At 49.1% G+C, this 16810-nt stretch overlaps 1 protein-coding gene across 3 annotated transcripts in view; it reads left to right on the top strand.

Moving 5' to 3' along the window:
* The window catches only part of MYO18B (myosin XVIIIB), a 255506-nt gene that overhangs the window by 97546 nt on the left and 141150 nt on the right, over positions 1 to 16810 (top strand). For all 3 annotated transcript variants that reach the window (XM_027050907.2, XM_027050908.2, XM_027050910.2), the window contains 4 exons: positions 5136 to 5201; positions 10119 to 10247; positions 12232 to 12375; positions 13338 to 13427. In XM_027050907.2, coding sequence (XP_026906708.2) covers positions 5136 to 5201; positions 10119 to 10247; positions 12232 to 12375; positions 13338 to 13427 — 429 coding nt within the window. The remainder of the gene's footprint in view (positions 1 to 5135; positions 5202 to 10118; positions 10248 to 12231; positions 12376 to 13337; positions 13428 to 16810) is intronic.

Here is a 16810-nt window from a genome sequence, read left to right as displayed (position 1 = left end):
TACATGCGGGTTGGGAAATGTCATCTGATCGGACACTTACACTTCTGCCACAGATTTTACTCTTTGTTTGGCCTCTCATAGATGTTCCGCCCATGTATGTGGCCTTACCTTTATTTATTTATTAATTTTTTAGTTTTTTTTTTAATTTATGTTTGAGAGAAAGAGAAAGAGTACCAGCAGAGGAGGGGCAGAGAGAGAGGGAGACCCAGAGTCCGAAGCAGGCTCCAGGCTCTGAGCTGCCAGCACAAAGCCCTACACGGGGCTCGAACCCCCGAGCTGTGAAATCACGGCCTGAGCCAAAGTCAGACGCTTAACCGATTGAGCCACCCAGGCGCCCGGGCCTCATGTTTGAATAGAGATGTGTAGATAGCTAAGGGCTCGGTCAGTGTCTCCTGTCCTGCGTGGAGCCCCGAGCACGTGTGCTTCCCTCCAGATTGCTCAAGAGTATGTGGGGGCTTATCAAGGCCCACATGACTGTCCATTCCCTGTATCTCCTCGTCAAGTTTCCGGCTGGTCAATGCCCATTTCCGGCCCCAATCCTGATGATAATATCAGGCTAGCTGTGCCACTGACCTTCTCCGTTTCCTTGCTGCCAAGATCACCACTGTTTCTAACAACGATCCTGGGTGTGGGACTTGCCCGTACGTCCCTCCATGTAAGTGGGCCCCTTCTGGGAGCAAAGTCACTGTTTTTCACAGCTTGCCTCCTCCTGGTGGGATTACCATACTGCCAGAGTTTGATGGGGTCCGGAGCAGCCCAGGTCAAGATTGTCACAGTCTCCGACCGCTCTTACCGGAGATTTGATAGTTTCCCTTGCACAAATGCTTCTCTGTTGTATGCCCTTGCTCAATTTCCAGAGTATGGAACTTGTTGTTTTTGAAGATTGTATCCATTTTTATCACTATTTTTTTTTTTTGGTGGGGCGGGGGGCAGAGAATTTATCAAGTGCCTTCCTTCACCATTCTGTAAATCTTACGCCTACATGCTACCTTTGTGACCTTAAATCTCCACTCCATCCTTGGAGGATAAGGATAGGCATGATTACCCCACATCCTAGAAGAGGGTATGGAGGAGCAGAGAGCAGGTGCGGCTTGCTCAAGGCCACACAGCCACTGAGTAGTGGAGCTGGACAGGATCGTAGCATCAGAGGGCCGAGAACAAACTCAAGAATCTGATTCCCTGGAGTTGTGTCTCCCTCCACCATTTCCTAGTGCGTAATTTTTGGCGGGTCATTTCATTCAACTGGACCTCGCTCTCTTTGTCTGTAAAACGAGCATGAAGTCGTACCTGTCGCAGACGTTTGAAAGTAAAATGAGGTGTGTGTAAAGCACTGAGAGCCATGCTCAGACTCAAAAGCACAAGAGAAAACGATTTAACTGTTTCCTCGGAACAGGATGGCCAACATTGTATGCAGCATTCCATATGGGGAGGGGCAGACCTCAAATATCTGAACAATTAGGGTGGGATAGCTGATTCCAGAAAGATGTGGGACCAGGAAGAGGTTTGTTACAGTAATCCGAATTCTTGCCCTGTCTTCCACCAACTGGCTGTTGGACAATGATTTACATTATGTAGAAACAAATGCAATCGCTGATAATTGACCTACATATGTGCCCATTTCATAAAGTTCCATCTGAGAGTAATACTCATTATGATAACAATAACAGCAATTAAGTGCAACATCGCTTACAAAGACCTTTACGCATATTCTCAATGAATTGTCCCAACACCGTAAGGTCTAGGCAGGGAACCTTATTGCCATATTGCAGGAAAATGAGGGTCAGAAGCATTGTTCAATGACTGCAGCCACCCAGGGGCTCTATCACTTGGGACGTAAGCTTTCTTACCTGTAAAATGAGATCAGTGGAACAGAATGTCTTTGTTAGGCCTGATCTTCTTGGCTTTGCCATCTACAGGGCTCTAAGAAAGAGAGGGTACAGGCAAGAATCCTCGGATATTGGATGGCTGGGTGTGTGTTTTGGCAGTGTTTGGGTGTGCCCGAGAAATAGAAGCTTGGTTTATGTTCCATAGCACCTCTACCAAGTTTTGACCAAGACGGAGCCAGTGGGACTAGCTCAAGGTCATTAGGACTAGCTCATCATGTTTATCGAGCACTTACTATATGGTATGGAGCTCGCTGCAGGAGCAGCCACAGAATCTTCTGAAGCAGATGTGATCATTTCTTCCCCATCGTTTTGAAGAGAAACCCAGAACTCCAAGTAAAGTGCTTGTCCAAGGTCGCACAGTTCATGAGTGGTAAAACCAGGATCTCAGCCAAGGTGGATCTCCCTACGGGTCCTGAGTGTTCCCCCTCCCCAAACATCTACTCTGGATGCTACATCCAAGGTCAACTTAGAAAAATTTCAGAATTTCACTGGCTGTAGCTTTCATTTAGTTTTCCTCCATCTGTCTTGTTTTCAGTCAATTTTTATTTTGTTTTGCTCTTGTGCAGAGAGGAAAGATGCTGTGTTTTGGATATATTGGTTTTTATGCATTTTGCTGCCTATAGCTCCCTTGGAACACTTTTTGGCTAACATGTCATAAGTGAAACCACTGAATTTTGGAAGGAGCATTATGGAATGTTCTTCCAGGAGGTCAGAGGAGGAAAATTGCTCCTAGATTATAGTCTTGGACCAGACTTTTAATATGCTTTTTTTTTAAGCATCTTAGGAAATTTTCTGTGATGCTGACGACCCACGGAATTGAAACTCATCTACTAAATTACACCAGGCCCATAATACCTTTTGTTTCCTGAGTGTGGCAATTACTTTCCTGACAGTTTGTTCTGAAAATAGACTGATTTTCAGCGAATGGAAGGTCCATGAGGGGTGGTGTGGAGGTGGACTAAGAGGGGAATCGGAGGCCCAAAGGAACCAGGTGTGACCCGCATTTTTCTGAGGGCACAAATCTCCCCCCAGCGTTGTTTCAGACCCCGCAGACCTTGATGACAAAGGAAAATCCCATTAAGTGGCTGTGCTGTGGCCGATGCCACATTCAGGAAATCTCCCCCCGTGAATTTGTTTCTCCTGTGTGGGTCTGCCTTTCCCCCTCCATCCTGCACCCCTTCCACCTCTGCGGGATCCCTCGTTTGTTTGCTCACTCAGCCATCGTATTCATTGAGCTCCTGCTGTATGCATAGACCGGTACCAGGTGCAGCAGAGGGAAATAAGGGATGAAGTGCAGGCTTCCCCCCAGACTCAAGGTCAGGCACGCGAGGTTAACAGCCATGTCATTTATTCAGCTGATATCTGTGAACGTGAGGCAGAGTCTTGGGCAAGAACAGCGAGGAAGGGACAGAGTGCTGGGGAGGCTGCTGCAGCCAACCTCAGTGACACAGCGCGTGAAGTTCCTAGTGTCCCTCTGAAGTTCCTGGGGTCCCTCTGGAGCCACCCTGGCCGTGTGAAGGGGTGACGTCATTGAGGTTGCCATGTGGCTCTACTGACCTTGATTCCAATCTGGCTCTGCCCGCATGTGACTTATAACCTTGGGGAAATGCCTTCGTGTTTTTTTTTTTTTTAATTTTTTAAGTTTACTTATTTATTTATTTTGGGAGAGATGGAGACAGCATGAGTGGGGGAGGCGCAGGGAGAGAAGGAGAGAGAGAATGCCAGGCGCTCTCCGTGCCGTCAGCGCAGAGCCCGACACGGGACTTGAACTCACAAAACTTCGAGATCACGCCCTGAGCTGAAACCAAGAGTCGGATGCTCACCCGGCTGAGCCATCCGGCGCCCCATCATTTTTTAAAATTTATTCATTTATTTTGAGAGAGAGAGAGAGACCGTGCGCGTGAGCAAATGGGGGTGGGCAGAGAGAGAGGGAGAGAGAATCCCGAGCAGACTCTGAGCTGTCAGCACAGAGCCCGACAAGGGGCTCGAACCCACAAACCGCGAGATCATGACCTGAGCCGAAATCGGATGCTTAACCGACCGAGCCACCCAGGCGCCCCTGCCTTCGTGTTTTAAAAATTGTGGTAAAATTTACATAACATGAAATGTGTCGTTTTAACTATTTTGAAATGTGCAGTTCGGGGGTATCAGGTACATTCACAGTGTTTGCACCCAGCACTACGGTCCACCTCCATGACACCTCATCTCGCAAGACTGGAACTCTGTCCCCAGTAAACACTAACTCCCCACTCCCCTTCCCCAGCCCGTGGCACCAGCGTTCTACTTTCTGTCTCCGTGAGTTTGATTAGCTAGGCACCTTGTGTGAATGGGATCATCTGTCTTTGTTTGACTGGCTTATTTCAGTTAGCATCCTGCCCTCAGGGTTCATCCATGTTGCAGCAGGTGACAGAATCTCCTTCCCATTTAAAGCTGATTAATACCCCATTGGGTATATATCCCACGTTGTGTGAATCCATTCGCCTGTGGATGGACACTGGGTTACTTTCACCTTTTGGCTGTTGTGCATAACTCTGCCAGAGTGTGCATACACTCTGCGGGTGTATCAATATCTGTTCAAGTCCCTGTTTTCACTCTTCTTGGCTATATACTCAGAAGGGGAATTGTTGGATCCCACTATAATTCTAGGTTAATTAAAAAAAATTTTTTTAATGTGTATTACTTATTTTTGAGAGAGAGAGAGAGAGAGAGAGCACGAGAAGGGGGGGGTAGAGAGATAGAGAGAGAGGAACACACAGAATCTGAAGCAGGCTCCAGGCTCTGAGCTGTCAGCACAGAACCCAACGTGGGGATCGAACTCACAGACTGTGAGATCATGACCTGAGCCGAAGTCAGACGCTTAACCAGCTGAGCCCCCCCAGGTGCCCCTCGAGGTTTAGTTTTTAGAGGAACTGCCATACTATCTTCCATAGCAGACACATCCTTCATTTATTCTTGTGTCTTTGGTTTTTTTCCTCTGTACGTGGGCACAGTAGTATGAGGACCCACCTCGGGTTGCTAGGGAGATGCCAGGAGATGGTATCCATGGTGTCCCAGCATGGGAGTGGATGGCATACAGTAGGCACTCAATACATGCTCATCTTTTGTCCTCGCCCGGGTGAGGTGGGGCTCAGTTGGTCAGACTCAAAGACACGTGGAGCCGTCCTCTTTCCCAAGGCACCAGCCATCCAGCCAACCTGACTCCCGCTTTGGGAGCCTGCCTCATTCTGTCCGTCTAACTTTTCTCCCCAGGCTGTGGACGAGCTCCTACAGACCCTGGATCTGGAGAAGAAGGCGGTGGTTGTTGGGCACAGCCAGGTGAGTAGAGCTTCCTTTTTATGTCACTCTGCTCATCCCATCAGGGACCCAGGTGAACCCCGATTCTGGTCCTCCTGCATCATCCGCTACCTGTGTGGGCCTCCTTTTCACCCAACTGACGACAGGGCTAGCGACTTTCTGCCCTGCCCATCTTACAAGGCCAGGAAGATAAAGTGGTATTACGTGGGAGGCAACAACATTGGGGAATATCATTTGTTAGAGGTTACACTCCCAGGGACCTCAGCAGTCTGGAAGAGTTCACATCCTGGACCTCAGCAGGGATTTCCGAGCCTTAGAAAGAGGGGCCGTAAAAGCCAAGAAGAAGCACTCACCTTCACCCGGAGCCTGGTTCACTTTTACTTGGCAACCGACAGTACCCGGGTGAATAGTCCCGGCTGATTAGCAGCAGTAAGTGAAAAGTTAGGGCTCCGCGAGAAGGCACATGACATTAACGTTGAGGGAAATAACTTTCTTCAAACTGGTGTTGAACCCAAGGCTTTTCCAATAACGCTTCAACATTTAGAGAAGAGGTTCACAGAGTCCGGATGTGCCTGTATAGCCTCCAAGTTTTCAAGCGGGAAAATATTGTATTTAGGGCTTCCCAAGGGGAGTCCCATCCTTTTGCGTTTGTGGAAGATCCCTTACCAGCTCCTGGAGCTAGTGTCCCACGGGCTCTGCTTTGGGAAGTAAACTCGAGGACCACGCAGCAGTCAGGGAGAATGGCAAAGTGTAGAAACAGAAACTGGGGAGAAAACTGACCAAAGGGAAAATTGCCCTCCCACCCTCATCCCCTGATTGAGTAACATCAACCAAGAAACCTTTGTCGATCTCCTGCCACCTCCAGGCGCAAGGTGCTGGGGAAGGGCCCCGGTTCTCCGGGAACCCACCATGGTGGCATCATTGGCCATTAGTCATTCTGGGGCCCCTGAGTAGCGTGTCCCATTGCACCTGCCTTGGCGAGCTCACGGGTTTTCATATAGTCATTGCCCCATAGACACGCAAGCCTCTTAGTTTACTGGCGTCTCAACCTGATTTATTCCACCCGGAGTTGGCAGCGACTGGGACTTCGCAGACCTTTCCAGTGGAAGGAAGGAACCTGTCAGTTGCTGGGCTTCCGCTTCACACATTGTTCCTCTTTTCCCTCAAAAGCTCCTGGGAGATAATTAGTAAATCCCTTCTTTCCAGGCGGGGAAGGTGCACCTCTGGGAAGTAAGCCCCCTTTCAAGGCCTTACGCTTACCTAGAAGACCAGTTACAGCTCCCGTGAAAGCCCGTATGGCCCTGGATCCCACACTCTTCTCCATACGCTGTGCGTTCTGCTGCTGATTGGTGGAAGTCGAACAAACACTCTTTACACACACGTCGGTATGGCCCAGATTCAGAGGCCTTGTCCTTCAGCTCCAAGAACTTTGTCCACGTAGACCAGCCGTTCTCAAAATACAGTCTCTAGACCAGCAGGATCCCCTGAGAGCTTGCTAGAAGCATAAACATTCAGCTACCCCCAGCGCAGACCTAGTGAATCTGAAACTCTGGGGGTAGGACCCAGAAGTCTGGGTTGCAGCAAACCCTCCCCGGGACTCCGGCACATGTTCAAGTTTGACAACCACTGGTCTAGATAACGACTCCGTTATTTCATGAATACAAAAATCAGTCTCTATAAGCCCGGCCGCTATTGTAGAGCAAGGAAGAAAACAGAAGCAAGAGAAATCTTTGTACATACTTTCACAGAGTGAGGGCAAGAAATTTAGAAGCCGAAACATCCCAATTACAAACAAAACCAACACTGTTGTTCTCAAGTAATGCTTGGTGTTCGTTAAAACAGCAGTCGAGAGCAAATTAAAGTCAGCGAATCCTTTGGAAGCTAGGCTATCCTGCAATCTTTCAGGGCAGAGGAGGCACGGCAGGACTGGGCACTTCTTTTTTCTTTTCAAATATGTATTTATTTTGAGAGAGAAGAGACAGCACCAGTGGGGAATGGGCTGACAGAGAATCCCAAGCACAGAGCCTGATGCTGGGCTTAAACTCCCGAACCATGAGATCATGACCTGAGCTGAAACCGAGAGTCGGACACTTGACTGCCTGGGCCACCCGTACCTGCCCCTCTGCTCCCCCGCTTTCTAATTATGAATCTCTAGGGACTGATTTAGCCTTTCTGAGCCTCTGTTCCCTCATCTGTAAAATGGAGCCACTGCTCCCCACCCCCCAGGTTGGCTGTGGGAAAGCAGTCAGTTGTCATCTACGTGTTGAATGCGTTTGTCACTGGGACAAGACGCTTATCAAATAGGATAAGATTTGAATGTTTCAAGAAGGAAACCCCTCTAATCCGGAAAATTACTAGGACAAGAGCTGATTCCTCAGCAGTCCCAGATACGGGAGCTTCTGCCATATCAGAATCTTGAACCTTGGTCTTCAGCGTTTTTAGAGGAAAAACAGTTTGCATCGCGGTGGCCCCCATAGATTTCCTTAAATGTGAGGATGTTGAGATGTTACACTCTGCTTGCGTCTGATAAGCCGCTGGACCCACGAAAGGCGAATAATTTAGATTTTTCTTTGTGATTCTCAGCCCCTGGTGCCTTATCGAGGCCTGTGCTGAGGGCCATGACATTTATGAAAAAGGTGGAATCCCACATGCAGTTGGCCTTCTGGTTGGCGATATGCTCTTTAAAGGGAAAAAAAAATCAAGATAAGATTCTGCAGAGCCGATGACTTATTCCCATTGTGTGTATGGTCGCTTCCAATTATCTTTTTAATGAAAGCTTCATACTTAATCAATAGTGGTTTTGGAAGCACCCGCCGCCTTTTGTAATATACGAACTAGGGCTGTCATCATTTTGATCATTGATTTTTTTTATAGCAGCTTTTGGGACTCACTAGCTTGTGAAATTAATACAGTCATTATTGAGACAATCTGATAGGTAATGAGTCAGTCGTGTCTTTATTTCAGTGAGGCTAATTGTCTCGGTGGCTCTGGCTGATAGGAAGTGTCCTGTAAAGCCAGGGACGGTTGCAAAACAGAGTTGGCACCGACTGGGCGTGCAGATTCTCATCCTCGCCTTGAGGAAGGGCTCTCTGTGGGACGGGCGGGGTGGCTGCCATTGCAGCAAATAGGTTTAAGGGAATGGACAATCGATTGAGACCCTTTGTGCACCTGGAATCAAATTGCAATTCAACCCCAAACTTCAGGCGTTTGTACGATAGCCAGTGAAGGAGCGAAGCCTCGTGTTGACGTTGAGAATGGGTGTGCTGGAGGTGAACTTGGCTTTGTTGATCGCCGGCTGGGTGAACTTGAGTCAGTTACATAATCTCCCTGGGCCAATAGATTCCTCATAAGGTTGTTTTTATTATAATGGGACAGAGGAGAAAGAGCTTTGAAAAATCTAGATGCCATCATGCAAATGTTAATTGTATTCAGTGATAACTATAGTCCGGTCTGGAGTCAGACGGAGGGAAACATTTCTGCTGTTTCCGCTTGCTAGGGGAGGGTCATGGGGGAAATGCCATTGTCAGCCTTAGTCTTTCCTTCCATAAAATGGGGGGATTGCAATAACTACCCTACAGGATGATGTACATTCAGTACTTTACCTGCACGTATCAGGTGAAGTGGTTGGTTCTGATCTGCAACACTGATTGATAACGTCCCCAATTACTTGATAATATCACTAAGATGCAGCCATCCAGTGCCCCTAGAAAATTGCACATCTTTGGGGTAAGAGGCCACGTTTGGCAGAGAAACACGGCAGGCTGGTCATAGACACTAGCGTGACGAGGGCATCTGAAAAGCGTCCCCTGCCCCCATCACCGACTCAAGTCCCAAGCTGCTAGGGCCTCTTTCCTTTGACTCCGGGGAGGTAAGACTGACAGTAACCACCCTACCAGGTGGGCAGAGCAGGCCTGGCCCCAAAGCGTTAGGTTCTCAGAAAATCCTTCTGTGTGCCCCCCAGTATATTGAAGGCGGCCCTGCGGGGTGTCAAGGAGGCATTGATCACTTTGCTGCAGAAGGCCTCCATCCATTATGGATGAGCAGAGGCCTGGAAATCGTGGACCGCAAGCTGTTTTCCGTTAGGATGCCTGACCACCTTCTGTGGGTGGCACCAGCCTGACCCCCTCCTCCCCTGGCCGAGGAGGGCCACCCTCACTTCCTCCACATTCTCCGCCCCTCCTTATAAGGCAGGACCGAATATTTCCAGGGCACTGCTTCTCTCAGGGGGCCAGCGACACTTATCGGAAAGAACGTACAATCGCAGCCCTGCACTAAATCCACGGATTCAGCCTTTCCTGGGGTGAAGCCTGGGAATCTGCATCTTCCACTGTCTGCAAAGCAATTCTGGTGCAGAGACGTTTAGGCAGGTCCCTCCTGACAGTGGTTTTGAAATGAAGGTGTGCATGGTTCCCCTGAGGGTCACATTACAGTGTCGCTCTGATTCAGCAGGTGGGGTCCCAGATTCAGCATTTCTAACAAGCTCCCCGGTGGTGACAATGCCACTCTGGGGACCGTGCTCTGAGCACCCAAGGGCTAGAAGAAGGAAAAGAGGACTCATGAGGAGATAAGATGTTTTGACAATTTATGTTTTTGTTTTATTTTTGAGAGAGACCGAGCATGAACGGGGGAGGGGCAGAGAGAGAGGGAGACGCAGAATCTGAAGCAGGCTCCAGGCTCCGAGCTGTCAGCGCAGAGCCTGACGTGGGGCTCGAACTCACAGAGTGCGAGATCATGACCTGAGCCGAAAGGTCGCCCGACCGACTGAGCCACCCGGGGACCCCTGTTTTGATAATTTAGACCCTCAGTCGCGGGCAGCTGCTAACAAATATCTCGGTGGGGGAGGGGCGCAAGAAAACTGGGTTGAGTGGCAACCCCCTCTCTCTTCAGACCATCTGATTCAGCCGCACAGGAGTCACCGGTCACCTTTTGTCCCTCCAGGTTTTCCTCAAGGCAGGCGTGGTCTCCAGGCTTGAGAAGCAGCGGGAGAAGCTGGCGTCTCACAGCATCATTTTATTCCAGGCGGCTTGTAAGGGCTTTCTGTCCCGGCAGGAATTCAAGAAGCTGAAGGTACGGCACCCAGTGAGCCTCGTCACCCCTGCAGAGGTGTGAGATCCCAGAAAAGCAGCATCGGAGCTGATCTGGGCGCGGTAGCCTCGCGCTTCGCACACTCACGCTTGGGCACGAAACCCTGTGGGATATTTCAGCAGGCAGTTTCAGATCCAGTGGGTCTGGGGTGAGCATGGGGCGGGGGAGGGGTGGTGGTCTGCAGGTCTTCCACGATGGTGCCAGTGCTGTCGGTCCATAGGCTCACCCCGAATGGGAGGACTTTAAAGTGACGCTTTGTAAGATGTGATGATTGTTTCTAGGACGTTGACATCAAATGACCAATGATGTCAGACTTGATCTAGGTATCATGGGGGTGTCCAAGCCCTCCCGGGTCCGTTATGGTTTCAACCTGTTCCATCTCTGGAGAACTTGGCTCTCATGGGCCAGCAGACAGGACATGACAGGACCTGGCCATTGAGGCTTTCGGGACTGAAGGGGCAGCTCAGAGTCCGCAGTCCTAAGCCATCCTGGAGACTGCATTTCCTTCCTCCCTGTAGCTTGTGCAGTAGAGAAATGTGTGCATGGTTCCCCTGAGCATCACATTATAGAGCACAGCTCTGGAGACAAACAGTGGAGACCCACCCCTTAGGAGCTGGGTCAAGGTGAAATGAGGTCATGTGTGCCGAGTCTAGTCCGTGCCCCAGACTGACACATTGTTCAACAAATGCCAGCTCCCGTTACCTCCAGGTCCTCATTATTAAGTACTACCACTAGCATGGGGTCTCATTACATGTGCCCCCAGTTGATGCGAATTTGTAAATTCAAGTACACGTGCTTGGCAAAAGCAGAAAAAGGCAAGAACGTTAATAATTAAAATATTGTGGGCAACCCCACCGGCCCACTGCCTTCCAGTAGCTTATGCCTCAGAATGATTTAGAAGACAGGTTCATTAACGCCCTGGATTCTGTCTGCATCCAGACTTGCGGGGTTTCAAATCCCAACTCCACCACCGGGAAGCTGTGTGATATTGAGCAGGTGACCGGGGCTGGGGCGAGGGGGGCATCTCTGTGGCTCAGTTTCCCCATCTGTACCGGTGGTTCTCAAAGTATGGTCCCCAGACCAACAGCATCCACACCAACTGGGCACTTGCTGGCCTTGCAAATTCTCTGGCCCCACCCCGACTTCCTGAATCAGACTGTCTGGGGGATGGGGCCCAGCACTGGTGCTTTATTAAGCGCTCACTCAGGCTTGAGCAGCATGGGGTTCGTATTTAAATAACACTTAAAGTGATACCTGTCCCCTAAAATCAACCGGCAACACAATCATGGCCTTTGGATCTTGCAGGCAATTTCAGGGATTCTCAAGGATCGTTTATTTATTTATTTTTTGTCTTTCGCGGTGATTTTGCATCTGATGCCCTTACGAGAGGTGACCCTATTCCCTCCTCCTCCGCTTCTCCTTCTTCTTAGGTCATGCAAGATTATGTTGTGGTATAATGTCTGAGGCCCAGACCCGATTCCATGAAAAGCTCTCAAAAAATATTTTTAATTAAAAAAAAAGTGTGCATTTACTTGATTTTTGAGTACAGTTGACACAATGTGACAGTTTCAGGGGCACAGCCTAGTGATTGGACAAGTCTACACGTGACGCTGTGCTCACATGGGCAGCTAGCTACTGGCCGTCACCAGACAATACTATTACAATACCATTGCAAAGAAGCTTCTTTTTTATCTTTTATATTAAATATAATTTATTGTCGAATTGGTTTCCATACAACACCCAGTGCTCGTCCCAACAGGTGCCCTCCTCCCTGCCCATCGCCCACTTTCCCCTCCCCCCCACCCCCCAGCAAAGAAGCTTTTTAAATGTGTGAGTTATCCAACCTCTTCCGTTAAGATATGGAACTCGCTTTTTCCAACCCCTTTCCCACCCCCTTTGCTCTCTTTCCTTCGCCTTTACCGGGTTGGGAAGGACCCCTCAAGTTTCTGGTTTCCCTTCCCCGCAGATTCGCCGCCTGGCTGCGCGGTGCATCCAGAAGAACGTGGCTGTGTTCCTGGCGGTCAAGGACTGGTCCTGGTGGCGGCTCCTCGGATCCCTCCGGCCCCTGCTGAGTGCCACCATTGGGGATGAGCAGCTCCACGCCAAGGAGGTCGGTCCATGTGGCAGGCAAGACGCGGGGTGGCCCCGTCTTCACACCTCCATAGTAACGCTTGCTTCCAGACTCAGTGCCTCCACTCTGCGGATTCGTGATCCAGAAACGCTCTGCTCAGCAGCCTTGCTGCCGCCTTCCAGATACCACTCTGCTGTCATTAACACAGACACAGACCACCCTCCATCCCACGTCCAGCTCTACACCGGGCTTGTGGGTGCTGGTCAGATACCCCATCACTACCCAGGGGCACAGGAGCACTGACCATGATGCTGGTCGTCCCAGGGAGACCTGGTGGTGGCATCTTTGAGCCTTTCAATTTCTTACCTCTCCGGGAGGTGCTGACTGTCCCTTCCACCCCGGTGGCGCCCGCCTTCTGCAGGGAAACCGTTTTGATCGGTTTCTGGTTTATCCTGGCTGTTGTCTATTCTTGCAAAATTAGCCACTTCACACACATGCGCACAATGGCTTTGCACAGAGGTCTTCCTGATTCTCTTTCCGTGACAGCTTCCTACTCCTTTTTTTTGTGCGCATTCCATAGTTCATCCCAGGGGTCTGCTGTGGGGGAGGGGGGGCATTTAGGCTGTGCCTAACGACAGTACCGAAAGCGTAACGCACAGCCACTGGCAGAGTGGTGGTCTTGGGGAGGAGGAAGAGCCAAGCTCCCCATGTCGCTCAGGCATACGCAGTCTTGGGTCGAGTAATGGACTCATTCTGAGGATCTGCGTTCCACCCCTTGACTGGGATGCTCATGCAAGCCCGGTGGCCCCAGACTTGCACGAGCAGAGACGCTGATATTCTGAAATGGGGAAAGAAAAAGTCCCTTGTGGGAACTTAGCATCTGGGCATCGTCACAGAGAGGCTGGCAGAATCCCTCGCTCTGTTCCCCCGGGACTCTTAACACATGTGGAAGCCCTGCCTCTGATCCAGGATGGCTTCTGTTAAGGTGTTTGCTTTTATAGGAGGAACTCACAATGCTGAGACAGAAGCTAGAAAAATCGGAGAAGTCACGGAATGAACTCCGGCAGAATGCAGACCTGCTAGAGAGCAAGGTACCCTGTCCCTTCTGTGTGGGGTCCCCTGTGTGGGGTGACGTGTGTTGATGGGGCAGATTATGATGTGCCTGACACTGTGCTAAGTGCTTTACAAAATAGCCTCAAATAAAGGGTTTACAAATAACCCCTCAAAATAACCCTGTGGGGGCATACTGTCCTTGTCCCCATTTTACAGAGGAGGAGACTGAAGCTCTGGGATATTAAGTATCTCCCCAAGACCACACAACTAGCATGCACAGTACTGAGATTCAAACCCATATCATCTGACTCCAAAGGGAAGAATTTCTCGCATAAGTCACAAAAGCACAAATTGCGAGGAAAAAAAATGATACATTTGACTATATTAAAGTAATCAACTTCTGTTTATCAAAGCATAACGGGAAGACACACTACATACTGGGCAGGGAAATTTACAACATGTGTAACCGACAAAGGGTATTTGGACATATAAAGAGCTTTCTTAAATCAACTGGAAGAAGAGAAACACTCCAGTAGGAAAAAAAATGGGCAAAAAGAGGTATTGGCAACTCCCAAGAGGAGAACTCTTGTTTCAAGAGTTCAAATGTTCTGGGCACCTGGGTGGCTCAGTCTGTTGAGCATCTGACTTCAGCTCAGGTCATGATTTCAGTTTGTGGATTCAACCCCAGCATCGGCTCTGTGTAGACAGCTCAGAGCCTGGAGCCTGCTTCGGATTCTGTGTCTCCCTCTCTCTCTGCCCACACTCTCCCTCTCTCTATCAAAAATAAGTAAACATTAAAAAAAAAGAGTTCAAATGTTCAGGAATCCAAATGGCCAATAGACTCATGAGCAGATGCTCAACCTAATTACCAATCAGGAAATGCAAATTAACACCACCCTAGGTACGATTTTGCACCTTGGACTGGCAAAATCGAAGTCTGATGTAGCCACGTATCGGCAAGGACGTGTAGCAGCAGGAAACCATATGCTGCCGTGGGAGTGTAATCTGATATTTGATCTCTTCACCCTTGAACAACTTAGGCTTGTCTCTGAAAGCTGACCCTGTCCATACTGTGTGCTCCAGCAATTCTGTGTGGAATATATTCTCACATATGTAAGAAAAGCCAAGAAGTATACAGGAACAGCATTGTCGTGTTGAAGAAATCTGAACCCCCAAATGGGAGTCTATCAATAAGAGAATGAATGAACCCATGTTGTTGTATTAAAGATTGAGCTGCCAAATAAACACGAATAAAGAGGCAGGAAAACAATGGCCCAGGAGGCAGACCCAGTTTTCCACCTTTTTCTTTGTAAATAAAGTTTTATTGGCATACGGCCACGCCCACCCATTCGTGTGTAGTCTCCGGCAGCTTTCATGCTACGATGGCAGAGCTGAGTAGCTGTGACAGAGGCTCTGTGATGTACAAAGCCCAAAAGTATCGAACTCTTTATGGAAAAAGTTTCCTGACCCCTCAACTAGAGATAGGTGACTACGTGGATTGCCCTCAAAAACATAACACTGGAGAAAGATTATTTAAGTCACAAAAGAATATTTGAAACATGATATCGAACATATTAATTTTTTTAAAGTGCAGGCTGATACTGTATATTGCGTGGGGCATATACCGTATGATTGTGGTGTAAAGATATTTCCACGGGAATAATAACGCCAGCTTTGGAGTAGTGGTCGCCTCTCGTGGGTGGAGAGGAACATGTGATTGGAGATTACATCTGTGGGGATGGGGGTGTGATCACCGTGCTGAGGTCTTATTGTCTTTAGTTGGGTGTTGAGTTCACAGACTGGGGATGACGACGGGAGCCAGAGAGTCCCTGCCCCCAGGGGACTACTGCCAATTTCAGATTCCTAAGCAAATTCATGCAGTGTAATGTGAGAGAGATGTGGTCGGGGAGCTGTGGGTAGATCACGGAAGAGCTGTGCACGGTAACTTGCTGTTCCGCTTAGTTTTTCAGGGCCAGGACTCTAGTAAGTCACTCGCCTGGGGCATGAAATTTAAAGGGGTGCCAGAAACTCAGCAAGATAAATCGTATTTCAATGCAGCGTCTTTTAAAATGTAAATGAATGCAAAAAAAAAAAAAAATCCACGATGAGCCAAATACCAAAATTTCAAATAAAGGAAGGACTGGTGGGCCGGGATTAAGGTGAGGGGTAAGTGAGAGAGTATGCACAGTGGGATCCTGTCTTCATTTAAGTTTTTGATGTTTTATTCATCGTGGATTTTTGGCATGAATTTTGACTTTCTTAAATATTGCATTAGAATGCTATTTAATCTCGGTTTCTGGGTTTCTTGGCACTCCCTGAAATTCCGCACCCTGGGTGAGGGCTTTGCCCGTCTTATCCTTAGTCTCAGCTGACTTTGGAAGCCCTGGGCACCTCACAGGGTCCTGCTGAAGCTCAACTATAGTCCAGTTTTATTCGCCTATTCAGCAAATGAGTATGAGCATCTCCCAGGCAGCAAGCATTCAGCTGGCCACCTCAAATGCAGCTAGGCAGAAGGCAAAGTCCCTGTCCTCATGAGGTCTCCAGGCTAATCGAGGGAGACAGACCACAGTTAATAAAAAAGCAAGCTACTTTTTGATGGTCAAGTGCTGCAGATAATAAGCAGAGGGAGGTGACAGTGAGGGGGCTATTTTTGCCTGAGCGGTCTGAGAAAGCTTCCACGGATTGAGATGTCTGAGTCTAGGTCTGCGTCATCTGGCACAGTCATCTATGCGCAGATCTGGGGCATCGAGTCGAAATGGCAAGTGCAAAGGTCCTGAGGCAGCATGGGATAATATTTGTCAGTTTGGAGCAAAACTAGAGCTTTCCACACCTGCGAACCCGTGGTGCTATCGTGACTGATAATATTGCTTGGTTTGCTAGACGGACGGTGGGGGCTATAATTGGGTTCATGATCAAGCCAACGGAACACATTCTGCTTCCTGTATTGACAGCCCAAGTTGAGCCTGGCTGGCTCCCGTGGGGACATGGAATGAAGTTTGGGGTAGGGGCTATCTCTTTTCCACCTCTTCTCATTCTCGTTGTCATCGTGTCCACTCTCTCCACCAAGGGTTCTCTGTCTCACTCCCACAGACAAGGAAGAGTCAGAGGCTCCTCCTGGAAGGGGACAGTCACGTCACATAGAGTTAGGAGAGTCAGGGTGGAAAAGGCTCCACCATGGGTCTCTGCCCTCTTATAGAAAATACCGTAGGGAGGAGAAGAAATGACACCCAAGTGTCATTCAGGACTCTAGAGAGCACCCAGCCTGACCTCTCCCACAGGAAGTAGCAATGACAGAGCAGCAGAAGCGAGCAATCAGAGAGCCGTGCGTGGGCTGGGAATATCGGTGACTCCACTGCAGAAACTCCTTCCCTCTGAGCTGACATTTGATACAGTAATTCATCACACACTGTCGAGTAGGACG

This window comes from Acinonyx jubatus, chromosome D3, assembly GCF_027475565.1.
Source record: "Acinonyx jubatus isolate Ajub_Pintada_27869175 chromosome D3, VMU_Ajub_asm_v1.0, whole genome shotgun sequence".
NCBI lineage: Eukaryota > Metazoa > Chordata > Mammalia > Carnivora > Felidae > Acinonyx > Acinonyx jubatus.
The sequence above is the reverse complement of the archived record's forward strand: the minus strand, read 5'-3'. Positions and strand labels throughout refer to the sequence as shown.